The sequence below is a fragment of the Dermacentor variabilis genome, chromosome 8 (genome assembly GCF_050947875.1).
Source record: "Dermacentor variabilis isolate Ectoservices chromosome 8, ASM5094787v1, whole genome shotgun sequence".
Lineage (NCBI taxonomy): Eukaryota > Metazoa > Arthropoda > Arachnida > Ixodida > Ixodidae > Dermacentor > Dermacentor variabilis.
Window position 1 is genome coordinate 170,946,148 of NC_134575.1, and position 13,695 is coordinate 170,959,842.

Here is a 13,695-nt window from a genome sequence, read left to right on the forward strand (position 1 = left end):
AAGTACAGGTACCTAAAAAGCTTAAAGCGATGACTGCTCGCTTGACCTATTCCACGACGGGCAACCATTGATATCGTTGCACTGTGCGGAGAACAAAAGACCGACGTTTGCCCATTTACCAGCGCTAAGACAAGGCTCTTGTGGCTGGTACGTTTGACAGCTGAGCCAACGCCCGAGCTCGTTTCTTATGTTAGAAACTGCTCTTATAAGGGTTTTGTGCTTATTAGAGTGAAAAAAGTGAATGTAAATTTCCGCGAATGTTTCCTATGAACAAACGTTGCGGAAAAGTCTCTGCTTGAAATTCTTTATTTTCTCTGGTTCGACACGCTGCAATGAATGGCGAAGCTTTGTTGAAGAGCGAGGACAAGGCCGTCAGTCAAACTTCCGAGTTCACTTGTCTGCTTCCCAAACAAGATGAATGGAAGTTCTGCAATATAGCAGACCAATTCTTCCAGCGACCCATCTAAGCCCAGGTTTATAACGGTACGGGTTAGGCACTGCAAAGGAAAAGAAGTCAACGTAAGACTTCGTTGGCTGAGTGTGGTTCTGTTTTTCGCATCTGCTTCGCGCCTTTTTCATCTGCTTTTTATTTTTCAGTCCGCAGAAAATCTGGCGAGTGCAATTTCTTACGTGTCTCTCTGTAATTAGCACACCATATTTTTTTGAAGTAGGTCGTTTTCACTTAAGCATTCAAAGGCTGCCTGGCTGCATGACCCACCCTTTGCAATGAAATAAATGAAAGTAAGCTCTGGGTGTTCCAGGTAACACAATTTCCGAATGGAGTCAAATGAGTACATTCAAGCGAAACTATCTCAGTCAAACAAATCAAATACCATATACTTTTTAAACACATTAAGACAAAACCTGATATAAATGTTCGTTGTTGTTTTACAAAAATACCGTATTTATGTACCTTAACACTCCTTATGTGATTCAGAACAGATGGTCCGGCCAAATCAAGGGTTTCTATATGAGAACGAGCAGTACGTTTCGGAACGCTCCTAAGTTGTGGTTCTTTTCTGTTTCTCAAAAGAGATACGTGAGAAACTACAGCACCGTAATTAAAGGATGCAAACCTAGTGAGACTTATAAAATAGTAAGTTAATGTGCCAATATGTTGACAACATAATAGTTGGCTTCCTAAGTAGGAAGCACCCTTTCTCATTTAGTGTGCAATATTGAGGGCAGTCAACTGCGATATCCACTCACAGGAAAACTGTTAACTTCATCACATTTATTTGGAACCGCCAGCACGGAAATGCATATTTCGCTGTATGTACTTTACGTAATGCTTTGTTATTCATATTATTTCCACAAAAACGAATATTTTTCAATTTATGTTAGCAATTTCTTGAATTTAATATGAATGAAATAGCAAGTTCTATTCAATTTGCATTGAAAGTTCCGAATTGTAGCACACCTCAAAAATTGTACGGCTTTATTTTCACATGCAGCATTTCACCTCTTGGGCAACGAATTCATAATTGTGTATTACTAACTTATTGAACAAACCAAAGTTTTAGAGCTCGTTTGATTTATTTACCGAACATGGTATTTCATGAAATCGCAGGATTTGTACTAAGGCGAAAATCCATGCAACAGTGCTTGACATGAATTTCGTTACATTAACATAAGCGTTAATGTCCATAATGTAAAAGAAAGTTCTGAATATATTTAGTTCCCCACTTCAACGTTATTTGTTGCAGAAGTTGAGTCCACCACTTCACCTAATCCACCTTCACAGGCGCAATTATACTTTGTGTGACAGACAACGAAAAAAGCTATGCGGCCACAGAAAAAGACTACACCATATACTTGCATCCGAGCCTCATGAGAAATACTGCAATGTTCACAACCAACGTACGACCTCATCGACGTCTAACGGCCAAACTGCGTGATTGTAGGCCTTCAGAATTAGCACGCTGAAATGCATCCCTTAATATTAACGAAGATTTAACCTCATCAAAATCACCCACATTTCACCGCCCACCAGTTGAGTGAAAACGTCGACATTTTTTTCCCTCACATGCCTTGAAGTTCATAAATTCCAGCCCAGCTTACAACGTTGCTTGATAACATTGACACATGTACTTATTTATTCTTTTCTCGGGGACTACATTACGCCCACAAACAACTTGAAGTTATCATTCAACGCAAGGCGCTCCCACATGATAAGATCTCACGGCAACGTTTTCGAGGGTGCTACGCGTTGTCTGTTATCATGGAAGCTTATTTAATTTCATTATATACAGGACGCGAATTGCGTAGTACCTTCTGAATGACGCGCGGGCACCGGCGATTACTTTGGAAACTTCCACGACTCATGTATAAAAGCCAACGCTCTTGACCCGCAGATCAGAGTTCGACAATCGCCGACTGTGTTCGCCGCTATCGTTGTGCTTTGCGCGTAGCCTGTTTTCTCGAGCATAGGCTCGCCTAAGAAAACTTAGTTTTGTCATTCATACCTTTGCTACTGTGTTCTCTACCGTCGCCACTACGTGACATCTGGTGGAGGTGCTTTGCGTTCACGTACGCGACACCCCGCAAAGCCGTGATCCAAGCCCGAACGCGCAAGACAACACCAACGTCGCCCAGGACCAGGGAAGGAGCCGAATACTGCAAGGACTGATCCCGGAGCACGGACGTTTTGCGTGAAACGACAGGAAAGTCGTCGGCAAATCAACAACAATGACAGCTTCAGCGTCTCCCATCGTGCTTCAACAACCCACGGAGCCACCTACCTTCCATGGAGCTTCGTCGACGACCCAGAAACGTGGCTCGATACTTTCGAAAGGATCACACTTTTAAATAAGTGGACCTCTAGGGATAACTTGCGCCATGTGTACTTTTCCTTGGAAGATCCCGCGAGGGCATGGTTTGGGAACAGGGAGTCCACCATTACAACGGTGGACTGATTCTGCTGTAACTTCTTGAGGACCTTTACGAGCGTCGTCCTGAAAGAAAAGGCCAAAGCTCTACTGCAAGCGCGAGTGCAGCTACCAAACGGCAACGCTGCCATTTTTACAGAAGAAATGGCCAATCTGTCCCACCACACCGACCCGAAAATGTCCGAGGAGAAGAAAGCTCGCCTGATCATGCGTTGTGTGAAGCAAGAACTTTTCGCCGGAATGATACGAAACCCGCCAAAGACCGTCGAAGAGATTGTTCGCGAAGGCACCAGCATCGAGAAAACTCTGAAAATGCGGAAGCGGGAATTCACCCACCGCACGATCCCAACAAACTAGGCCGAAGTTGAATCATTGGGCTCCAACGCTCTGTCCGAGGCCATCAGAGAGGTCGTGCGGGAACAGCTTCAGAAGTTGTTTCCTCCCTCACTGCCTCAAGTTGCCTAGATTTCCGACGTAGTCCGCGAGGAGATCGAAAAGTCACTAAGACTCCCTCAATCGCCGCTGCCTTAGCCGGAAGCGATGATGCGTGCCGCCTTAGCCAGGCGTCACAATCCCCCACTGCGCTTGAACTAGCACCCGGTATCGCCGCCGTTCCGTCGCCAGCCCGCCAACCCGTTTCCCCGCGTAGCATTCCAAGGAAGACTGACGTTTGGCACGCCCCCGACTACCGTCCGCTATGCTATCAGTACGGAGAAGCCGGCCATTCCTACCGCCAATGCCCACACTGTGAGGTGTGCCTACGAAGATTCGCCTTCAACGCGCCACGCCCGCAGCTAGGTCAGCGCCGCCTGAGATCGCCGACTCTCTGCAACGCAGTGGAGACAACGGAATTGCCCTCGCGTGCTTGGGTGCTATCTGTCGCCGCAGCGCCAACCCTGCACTGGCCCAGCCAGGGGTCAGTCAGTAAGCCTATATCTGTAAAACTAAAATCAGCAACTGATTGAGATGCGGCTGCTGTTCGTCGAACAGACAAAGGTCCTCCACCGCTGGCCACCACGCCTCAAGATATTTCTCGACGACACAGTAGCGACACGCCACCATGCCGACGAATCCTAGAAGTTAAGAATACGCCAGAAGACCTTTACAGACTTATGCGCGCCCAAAGACAGGACGTCGAACGAAGAAGGGATTCACAACATTACAATATTGGCGTCCTGTGTTTGTGCGCACACAAGTCTCTAAAGAATCATGTACAACAAACTCGCCCAAAGCGTAAGTAACGCTTCACAAAGAAGACCTGACGACGCGACGTTCCAGCCACAGGTGAAATTCCACGCAGCCGTGTTCCGGCGCCGTGACCTAACTGCAACGCAAAACATAGAACCACCGACCTCGACGTATTTCTCGACGGCCGTGAATCCACCACTCCTGTAGACACTGGAGCTGACTTCTCCGTAATCAGGGGACTATTCGCTGCCAAGTATCAAAAATTGAAGATGGCATGGGACGGTCCTCATATTCGGGCAGCTGGAGGACACCTGATAACACTGACTGGAATCTGCGCAGCAAAAATTACAGTCCATGACCAGGCCCAAATTCTTGACAAAGTTGTTCCTCGGAATTTTGGGGATTACAGCCCAGAAACAAATGTCATGAAACAAAAGACCGACAACGTAGCCTTTTCTGTGAAATCCTGAAGCACATTTTCCCTGCTTTATATCGTGCCGACCATGCCCCTGCAGCAGATGGTGTGTTACCGTTGCTATTATAGATACGAGCAGCCGGTCAAAGACGATCGAGTGGCGTTATTTTTATTTCAATAGCTGAAGTATGCGCAGTTATAACAACAGGATACTTGTAGAGCAGTTTTTACTGAACTGCGTTATACCTATGCAACAAATGGCTTCGTGGAGCTTGATCTACCACTACGAAATTTCAACTGCTGCCGCTATTATCAATTTAATTTAGGCACCCCATAAGATTGTGCTTAAAAAAAAGAAAATGTACAAACCGAAAAGACAGAAAGACAGAGTCGGCGTTACCTAGGAATATTGCGCGCGTCTACATCCCACTGAGAAAAAAAAGTGCAGTCTCGCAAAACGCGCAATCGAAGTGTATACACACTCTATAATAAATTAGCAATGGATGATAAACATTTGAATTGATGGCATGGCTTCCACCAACGTAATACAGCAGCAACTTACCGCTACCAATACGGTAAATCCTTTCAGCAACGGTTCCTGTATGAAAAAAAAAATATTTGCAGCTGTGATCGAGCAACCTTTACTTTATACATGGGTCCAGTTCAAGAGAAACTCATTCAAAAGTCTCACCGTCAAAACTTTTCCCTTGATGCATGTAAATGGCACTTGTCCAAAACACTGCATAGTATGGAAATTAGACATGGAAGAAGGAATTTCGTCTCAAGTTTAAAGAACGCCAACAAGCACCAAAATATAGTTATCACACCACAACGCCACCGGCACACAGCCACAAAATGCCAAATATTGCCAGAAAACAAGGTAGACATTTGAAATAAGTGAAACTAATTGAAAGAGAGAGAAGTACGAATAGGGAACGGAGCGCCGTGACCGTAATATTGTTCCCTGATTTGCCTTCTGGTAGTTCAGGCGGAGTACAAGTTGCGTAGTGTAACAGCGTTTACATGGCAAAACAAGAAGCCATAAAATTCAATTCTGGAGTTTGAGATAGCAATTTCAATGTTCTTGTGTCCTTATGCTCTGTTGTATAGACAGATTTATTTGCTGGAGTCCAAGCAAAGTATTTTATTCTGAAATTTTTATCTATTGTACGTACAGCGTAAAGCTATTCGAATATGTTTTTATTCAAATCTCCTGACGTGAAATTTGCGTAAGCGCTGACGCAAGTATCGGGCAGTGACCCGCAGGGATGTCTGAGCAGACCAATCAAACGCTCTTCTCACTTCTAGGCGGTAAGATTTGTTTGTTTTAAAAACCAGTAACATTGCCTACACTGAGCGGCTTGCCTTATCTAATTGGCTGATAAGAGGCGAAGAGCACGCTCAAGTAGAGAGGGATTCAATGGGGCCCAGCCACTGCACTGAAAATCGAAAACCGGAGGAAGAGGGTGGTGCCGGCGTCTGCGATTGGTCCGTTTTCCCTTACTTAGCTTGCGGTGGCTGGTCGAAAATCGTGGCCGCATGCAAGGGGAGGGTAAGAATGCCGCTAAAAAGGATCCTCAGCTAAGGAAAGTCGGCTGAGCGACGTCGTGAACGTGCAAAAAATGCTCCAAAGCATTACACAGCCACGCAATTTTTTTTTATTATATGCAAATAAACTCATGCTCTCCGGCAGGTGCGAGTAGCCAGTCTGAGCGATCGGCGGCAGCTATATTTTATTTCTTTCGGAACGGGGCAGCCTGCGGCTATTCAGAGACAACTTCAGTTTTGTTCGGCATATTAATGCATCTTTGAAACGTGATCACCACTTCACGCCGTGAGTTTTCAAGGTGTTGTGACGTCGCGTGACAGGCAGGTGAAGTGGTTGCAGCCCGAAATCTTTTTACTAGTATCCGAGGGCTAGTGGTGAAAAGGCGTCGAATCAGAAATAGCTAATTTTCTTTTCTTCGGTTCAATCATGCATAACCAGCGTGTACACGTCATATCAAATGAGGAGCTATCGCGGTTTGCGTGACGCCGCGTGACTGACTAGCGAACTGGGGGTGGCCCAAAAATGTTTTTCACCAATCGCGGAGGGCTGATTGCAGAATTGGAATGGAAAGTTTGCAATAGCTTTGCGCTATAGCGCCCCATGTCTACGGAATTCTTAAGAATGTTTTTATTTAATCCAATAAATTTATTGTCATTGACCTTCACAGAAGTGTGAGAGCTCGACAAGCTTTACTTCTATATATGTAACAAAGAAATAAGCCCGTAAATGGCGCAATCGTCCCGTTGAGCTTGTGTGTAGCTGCGCTGCTGTGTTCTTTTTTTTATTTTTTTACTGCAACTGAAGCTCGACTTTTATTGAGCAAGAAATAAAACTGTTTCTCGAAAACGAAGTTGTGTAGACCGGATCCCGTGTCGCAGCTGTGCTGTCTGAAGCATATCGCGTCAGCCTGGACGTGCTCGCCGGCACGAAAGCCTGTTTCAAACCTGTAAATGACTACATGGTTAGCGCCGATGAGAGGCCCGACTTCACAGTAACTCCTGAAAGCGTCGAAAAATTATTTCGAAAAACTCATAAGTGACTTAAATTCACCTATGAACTCCTAGAAGGAGTCAGATTGGAGATTTTTCTTTAATTCATAAATAAAAATGAGGAACACCATAAGTGCTAATTATACGGGGTACGAGGCGAGAATCAGCCGCTGCGCTTCAATTTGGGGCACTCTTGAATATTCCAACGAGGAATATCTCTTACGTGCATTGACCAAGCCACTTGGAAATCATGCTACCACAGAAGTGCAGATAATGTACCGGCATAGATGAATAGCCTTTACAAGAGTGGCTTCCCGATAGGGATTATCACGAATATTAGCAAAAAACTGCTCATTGAAATGAAATGAAACAAGAAAATGAACAAAATAAAAGCGCTAGTGCATAAAACCAACGAACAGGTCACTGTATCGTGCAACTTGTTTCAAAAAATGAGAAGAACTACGGCTTCAGACGCAATCCGGCGCGATTTGGCGCAAAAGCGGCTTCAGGCATAATTACAGCTTAAGCAATGAATGTTGTTTCCACAGCTCAGTAAATGCCGGAACTATTTGGAAAAAGTAAATGTCAACGAAAAATATAACTGTGAGCACAGCTGCGACATGAAGCGCAGAAATAAGTTCGTGAGTATTTGAAAGCTGTTGTATATGGAATCCCATTTTCATGTGGCAAAGGCACCATCGGACAAACGGCGCGCTACCTCTGTGACAAAAATAAACAACATATATAAACGTGCTAACAGCTGGTTGTGTCTAACAACCTCCATGCAGAATGCAAAATGTGTTGCGGTACACGATGTTTCGAAGTGCTGCTGTCGCCAGCTCTAAAAAGAAAAAAGAAAGGAATATTTGGAGGCTCTGAGGCTAGGAAAAAAGCTGAGGCATGCGTAAGCGTTTATCTTATTGTGCTCACGGCACCGACATAGAGCGGGCAAGAAATGTCACTTAACAAAAAATGAAACACCTGGCGATATTTAACTATCGAATGTGTTCGCTATTGTATCAAGGCGTTCTTTTTTAAATTCTGGGATCTTACGTGCCAAAATTATTTTCGCTTATGATGCATGTTGTACTGGGGTACTCCGGAATAATTTTGACCGCACGAGGTTCGTTTAACTTACTCCTAGTGCGCGGGACAGAGGCGTTTATTAATTTGACCCGAATTGAAATGAGGCCGCCGCAGCCAGGATTTGATCCCGTGACCTCGTATTTAGCGAGTAACACCTTAACCGCTCAGCTACCGCAGCGCATAGCGTGTTCTTTTACTTCCAAGCAATCCATATATTCTTGCGGTCTTTTTAGCATATATCACCTGCACATGCTGAATTTACTACAGTCGATGGATCATATATTTCTTCTGTGACAATTTTTGTTCATCCCTTTGACCTTTCACGGAGCTGTGATAAACACGTCCATTGCTCAAGCCGCAACTAGGGCAAATTGGCGCCTGAAGAGTAAGCTCTTAAGAGGAAGCTTGAGGAAGCCTAAAGTTGCAATGACAATACACGCGTTGTTAGTTTGCGCCTTAATATTCTGGGCCCGGATTCACCAGAAGTTCTTGCCCTAAAAGCTTTCCTGCCAGCTAGTAGCGATGTAGGACATATTATAAGCGATATACCACCAATGAGAAACATCACTTACGAACGAAATACTTTGTGAATTGGACCGCTGGTGTTTTACGCGCCAAAACCACGATATGGTTATGAGCCACGCTTAGTGGGAAACTGCGGAATAATTTTGAATACCTAGGGTTCTTTAACGCGCACCCAACGCACGGTACACTGGTGTCTTCGCACTAGCACCCTCATCGAAATGCCACCACCGCGACCAATCCCACTACGCCAGCATGATGCGGCAGATAGTTTTCGCCATCTCGTCCTGACGGGTGGGTCGTTTTGTGTTACTTGCCAGTGAGTGCTTTCACTGAGAGCTGTCGCAGGTTAATTGATATGTATATGCTAATTTGCTTGTGTGCTGATGATTGACCTTTGCATCTGCGCATGTCGCAATGGCAAATTTCTAGATTTACCAAATTCCTAGGAAGTTCGTTCATGCTTTACAATACAAAAACTTGTAACCAATCACTGATCTTCATGCTCACGGTGTCACCTCCTTTGTCTTCGTACGATTTTCCTGTAGTGTTTTGCATTAGTGAACATATGTCAACTCAAGCAACAACTTACATTGCTATTACAATGTTTCTTTAGTTGTTTTGTTTTCTATAATTGGGTACGCCAGCAAGAAGCCGCATAGCTTTGGTATAAAACAAAAAAAATAAAGGCGAACTGAGAACTTCCAGTCCGGTATGTTGCTATTTGCGTTCTTCAAAAAACGAACAAACGAGCAAGAAATAAACTAGATACCTCTGTTAGGTTGAGAGTAGCGGGCACCGTTAACTGGATCTTGTCTTCACACAGAGCCTGAGTGTCTAATTGCAGCAAATTGCAGTCGAGGTCTATTCCAATGACGCCAGTAAAAGAGGAAAGTGTTTCACAAAAGCCCCCGAGGATCTCAGGAATAGGATCTGCAAAATAGAACAGAATGGTAGTGATGATCATGACGAGTGTTGCTGGCAGATTCAACATGCATTGGTATAAGGCCTAATTTTACATCTTTGATAACAATGTTCGCAATTTATTTAGATATTTGTCCCTCAATTCTGCATATTTGTATTACTAGTTCATAAATGTCGCTCGCAGGGGTAGCAGACAACACACTAATGCATATGCCCTCGTGTTGTTTCCATAATTTCTCATTAAACAACATTTATACTGTATTGTTATTATTATTTCCTTTTCTTTCTCGCCATGTGCATCATATTCATGAGCACGGTCCTACAAGCCAACTGAGGCTTAGACCGGCCTATTTATGTTGTTTTGTATTTTGATGGCAATAAACATTATTATTATTATTATTATTATTATTATTATTATTATTATTATTATTATTATTATTATTATTATTATTATTATTATTATTATTATTATTATTATTATTATTATTATTATTATTATTATTATTATTAAATCCACTGCCTTCCTGCTGCACCTAATGAGGACTTGCGCGCTGTTGTGGCGAATCTAGCAAAAAAATTGACCATCCAAGACTTCGACAGCTCTGGCATTCTTGCCATCCATCGCTTAACGAGCAAAAAGAAAGATGAAAGTCCAGTCATTCTGAATAAATTTGCTTCGGTATCTGTAAAGGAAACTTGGATGGCTTCTCGCCTTAAACTGCAGAACTTATGCAAAACTGATACTGACCACAAACTTTATTTTAATGAGAACCTTTCAGCAACAAACGGGGAACTGTTCTGGCTTGCCAGGAAAATGGGAAAGGAAAAGAAATATAAGTATGTTTGGACAAAGGACGGAAACGTGTTTGCTAATAAGGAGCAATCTTTAATCCGTGTGAACGACGTGAGTGATCTGTTACGCCTAACGCAATTGGTTAAAAGCGGTCTATCATTCACTACGGCGATCTTTTTCAAAACAACCTCATGGCTCTATGCGAGAGTTTGGTTGATTTTCAAGCAGTTGTTCGTCAGTTTTCCTTTCCATCAACAGTTACCACAGTTCACGTAAATATCCGCAGTTTGCGAAAGCGTTGGGACACATTTTATACTTACGTTGATAGCATTTTACATAAAGTGGACGTTTTTGTTCTTACTGAAATAAATGTACGCTCGGCCGAGACTAACCTTTTCACCCTTCCAGGAGTCGTTTCCTTTTGGTTCACTCTAGACACCCAAAGAGGCGGAGGGATAGCGATTTTCGTACAGTATACTTGGAGTGTGGAACAGATATCGGCTAATTTTTCTAGTGCGGAATCTTTGGCACTGAACATTTGAAACCAACTTAGTCATATTTCACTCTTGGCAATATATAGACCGCCCTCAAGTAACCTGCCCTTGTTTCTCAATGACCTGGAGGCACATTTACAAAGGACGACGTTAGTTCCTAACATATGCCTAGTTGGCGATTTCAATATAGATATTCTTAATCCCATTGCAACCTCGGCATGCGATTATTTGGATATCATTGCAAAACATGGCCTTGAAAGTATTATTGATATTCCAACTAGGGAAGAATTGCATCTTAATAATTTACTAAAGTCTTGTATTGATCACTTCAACATCCGCTCGGAGTCTGCTTCAGTTCATGGTGCCGTGTTCCAACAGAAAGTTGCCGACCATTACTTCATAGCTTGTCAGTTACGCTTTCCTTCTCGGTCGTTATCATGTTCTAGCCGCAACACTTGCCACGCTGTTACCGATACGGCTACTTTTGATAACCTGGTCGCCTTGTTCGACTGGCCAGGCCTGCTTGAAAATACCGACAGGCTCGAGCTATATAATGAACTTTCACGTTCGATAGACAGTATATCATCATCATCATCATCATCATCATCATCATCATCATCATCATCATCATCATTATCATCATCATCAGCCTGGTTACGCCCACTCCAGGGCAAAGGCCAATCCCATACTTCTCCAACTACCCCGGTCATGTACTAATTGTGGCCATGTTGTCCCAGCAAACTTCTTAATCTCATCCACCCACCTAACTTTCTGCCGCCCTCTGCTACGCTTCCCTTCCCTTGGAATCCATTCCGTAACTCTTAATGACCATCGGTTATCTTCCCTCCTCATTACGTGTCCTGCCCATGCCCATTTATTTTTCTTCATTTCAACTAAGATATCATTAACTCACGTTTGTTCCCCCACCCAATCTGCTCTTTTCTTATCCCTTAACGTTACACCTATCATTCTTTTTTTCATAGCTGGTTGCGTCGTCCTCTATTTAAGCAGAACCCTTTTCGTAAGCCTCCAGGTTTTTGCCCCGTACGTGAGCACCAGTAAGACACAGCTGTTATAAACTTTTCTCTTGGGGGATAATGGCAATCTGCTTTTCATGATCTGAGAATGCCTAACAAACGCACCCCAGCCCATTCTTTTTCTTCTGATTATTTCAGTCTCATGATCCGGATCCGCAGGCACTACCTGTCCTAAGTAGATGTATTCCCTTACCATTTCCAGTGCCTGACTACCTATCGTAAACTGCTGTTCTCTTCCGAGACTGTTAAACATTACTTTAGTTTTCTGCAGATCAATTGCAGATCAATTTCTGCAGATAATCAATTATGAAATGAAATGAAATGACTAATAAAAATGACTAATCAATTATGAAATGAAATGAAATGAAATTACTAATAAAAATCGGGCCCCTCGGTTAACCCCCTTTCTTCTCATTGATTACATAACGAGGGTCTCGAATCCGGCAACATTGATGCCTTCCGGTAGCATATGTGGGTTTAATGACCAGCTGCCTTCACCCAAAACGATCACGTTCTCGTGACGCCTGCGGCACAGAGGACGTTCCACGTCCGCCACCAAGGTCTGTGAGTGGTGGCGCTGGCTAACACTCCCAGGGTTCTACTAGGACACATAAATACCCAAGAAAGTGGATGGGAAAGCAGCGCCGCGGTAGCTGAATTGGTAGGGCATCGCACGCGAAATGCGAAGGTTGTGGGTTCGGTTCCCACCTGCGGCGAGTTGTTTTTTCATCCACTTCAATTTCCATTAATTTATCGTTTCTTTATTTTCGTTTATCAAGCACGAGTAATTTCCCCTATGTTGTCCTTGGTGTCAGTGTTTGTTGGCTTCTGATGAAATGACTAATAAAAATCGGGCCCCTCGGTTAACCCCCTTTCTTCTCATTGATTACATAACGAGGGTCTCGAATCCGGCAGCATTGATGCCTTCCGGTAGCATATGTGGGTTTATTGACCAGCTGCCTTCACCCAAAACGATCACGTTCTCGTGACGCCTGCGGCACAGAGGACGTTCCACGTCCGCCACCAAGGTCTGTGAGTGGTGGCGCTGGCTAACACTCCCAGGGTTCTACTAGGACACATAAATACCCAAGAAAGTGGATGGGAAAGCAGCGCCGCAGTAGCTGAATTGGTAGAGCATCGCACGCGAAATGCGAAGGTTGTGGGTTCGGTTCCCACCTGCGGCGAGTTGTCTTTTCATCCACTTCAATTTCCATTAATTTATCGTTTCTTTATTTTCGTTTATCAAGCACGAGTAATTTTCCCTATGTTGTCCTTGGTGTCAGTGTTTGTTGGCTTCTTATGAAATGACTCATCCATATTAGTAATTATTATTAGTAATAATATTAGTAAGGCTTTGTTTCTTAACGCATACATCTGATTCTTGCCAATTCCTAGTTTCTTCTTCACTACTTTTAGGCTTCCTCCGTTCCTGAGAGCATGTTCAATTCTATCCATATTATACTTCCTTATATCAGCTGTCTTACGCTTGTTGATTAACTTGGAAAGTTCTGCCAGTTCTATACTAGCTGTAGGGTTAGAAGATTTCACACATTGGCGTTTCTTGATCAGATCTTTCGTCTCCTGCAATAGCTTACAGGTATCCTGTCTAACGTAGTTACCACCGACTTCTATTGCACACTCCTTAATGATGCCCACAAGATTGTCGGTCATTGCTTCAACACTAAGGTCTTCATCCTGAGTTAAAGCCGAATACCTGTTCTGTAGCTTGATCTGGAATTCCTCGATTTTCCCTCTCACCGCTAACTCATTTATCGCCTTCTTATGTACCAGTTTCTTCCGTTCCCTCCTC

The 13,695-nt window shown here is 43.7% G+C and overlaps 1 protein-coding gene across 2 annotated transcripts in view; it reads right to left on the reverse strand.

Annotated features, from left to right (window-relative positions):
* Positions 1-284: 284 nt before the first annotated feature.
* The window catches only part of LOC142591669 (uncharacterized), a 61,808-nt gene continuing 48,397 nt past the window's right edge, over positions 285-13,695 (reverse strand). Inside the window, exons 6-9 of one of the 2 annotated variants that reach the window (XM_075703944.1) lie at positions 9,410-9,570; positions 5,183-5,230; positions 5,054-5,089; positions 285-497 (exon numbers count right to left, since the gene is read on the reverse strand). In XM_075703944.1, coding sequence (XP_075560059.1) covers positions 306-497; positions 5,054-5,089; positions 5,183-5,230; positions 9,410-9,570 — 437 coding nt within the window. In that variant the 3' untranslated portion in view covers positions 285-305. Of the gene's footprint in view, positions 498-2,708; positions 2,955-5,053; positions 5,090-5,182; positions 5,231-9,409; positions 9,571-13,695 lie in introns of those variants that run through there. The other variant, XM_075703945.1, reaches the window with a different exon arrangement.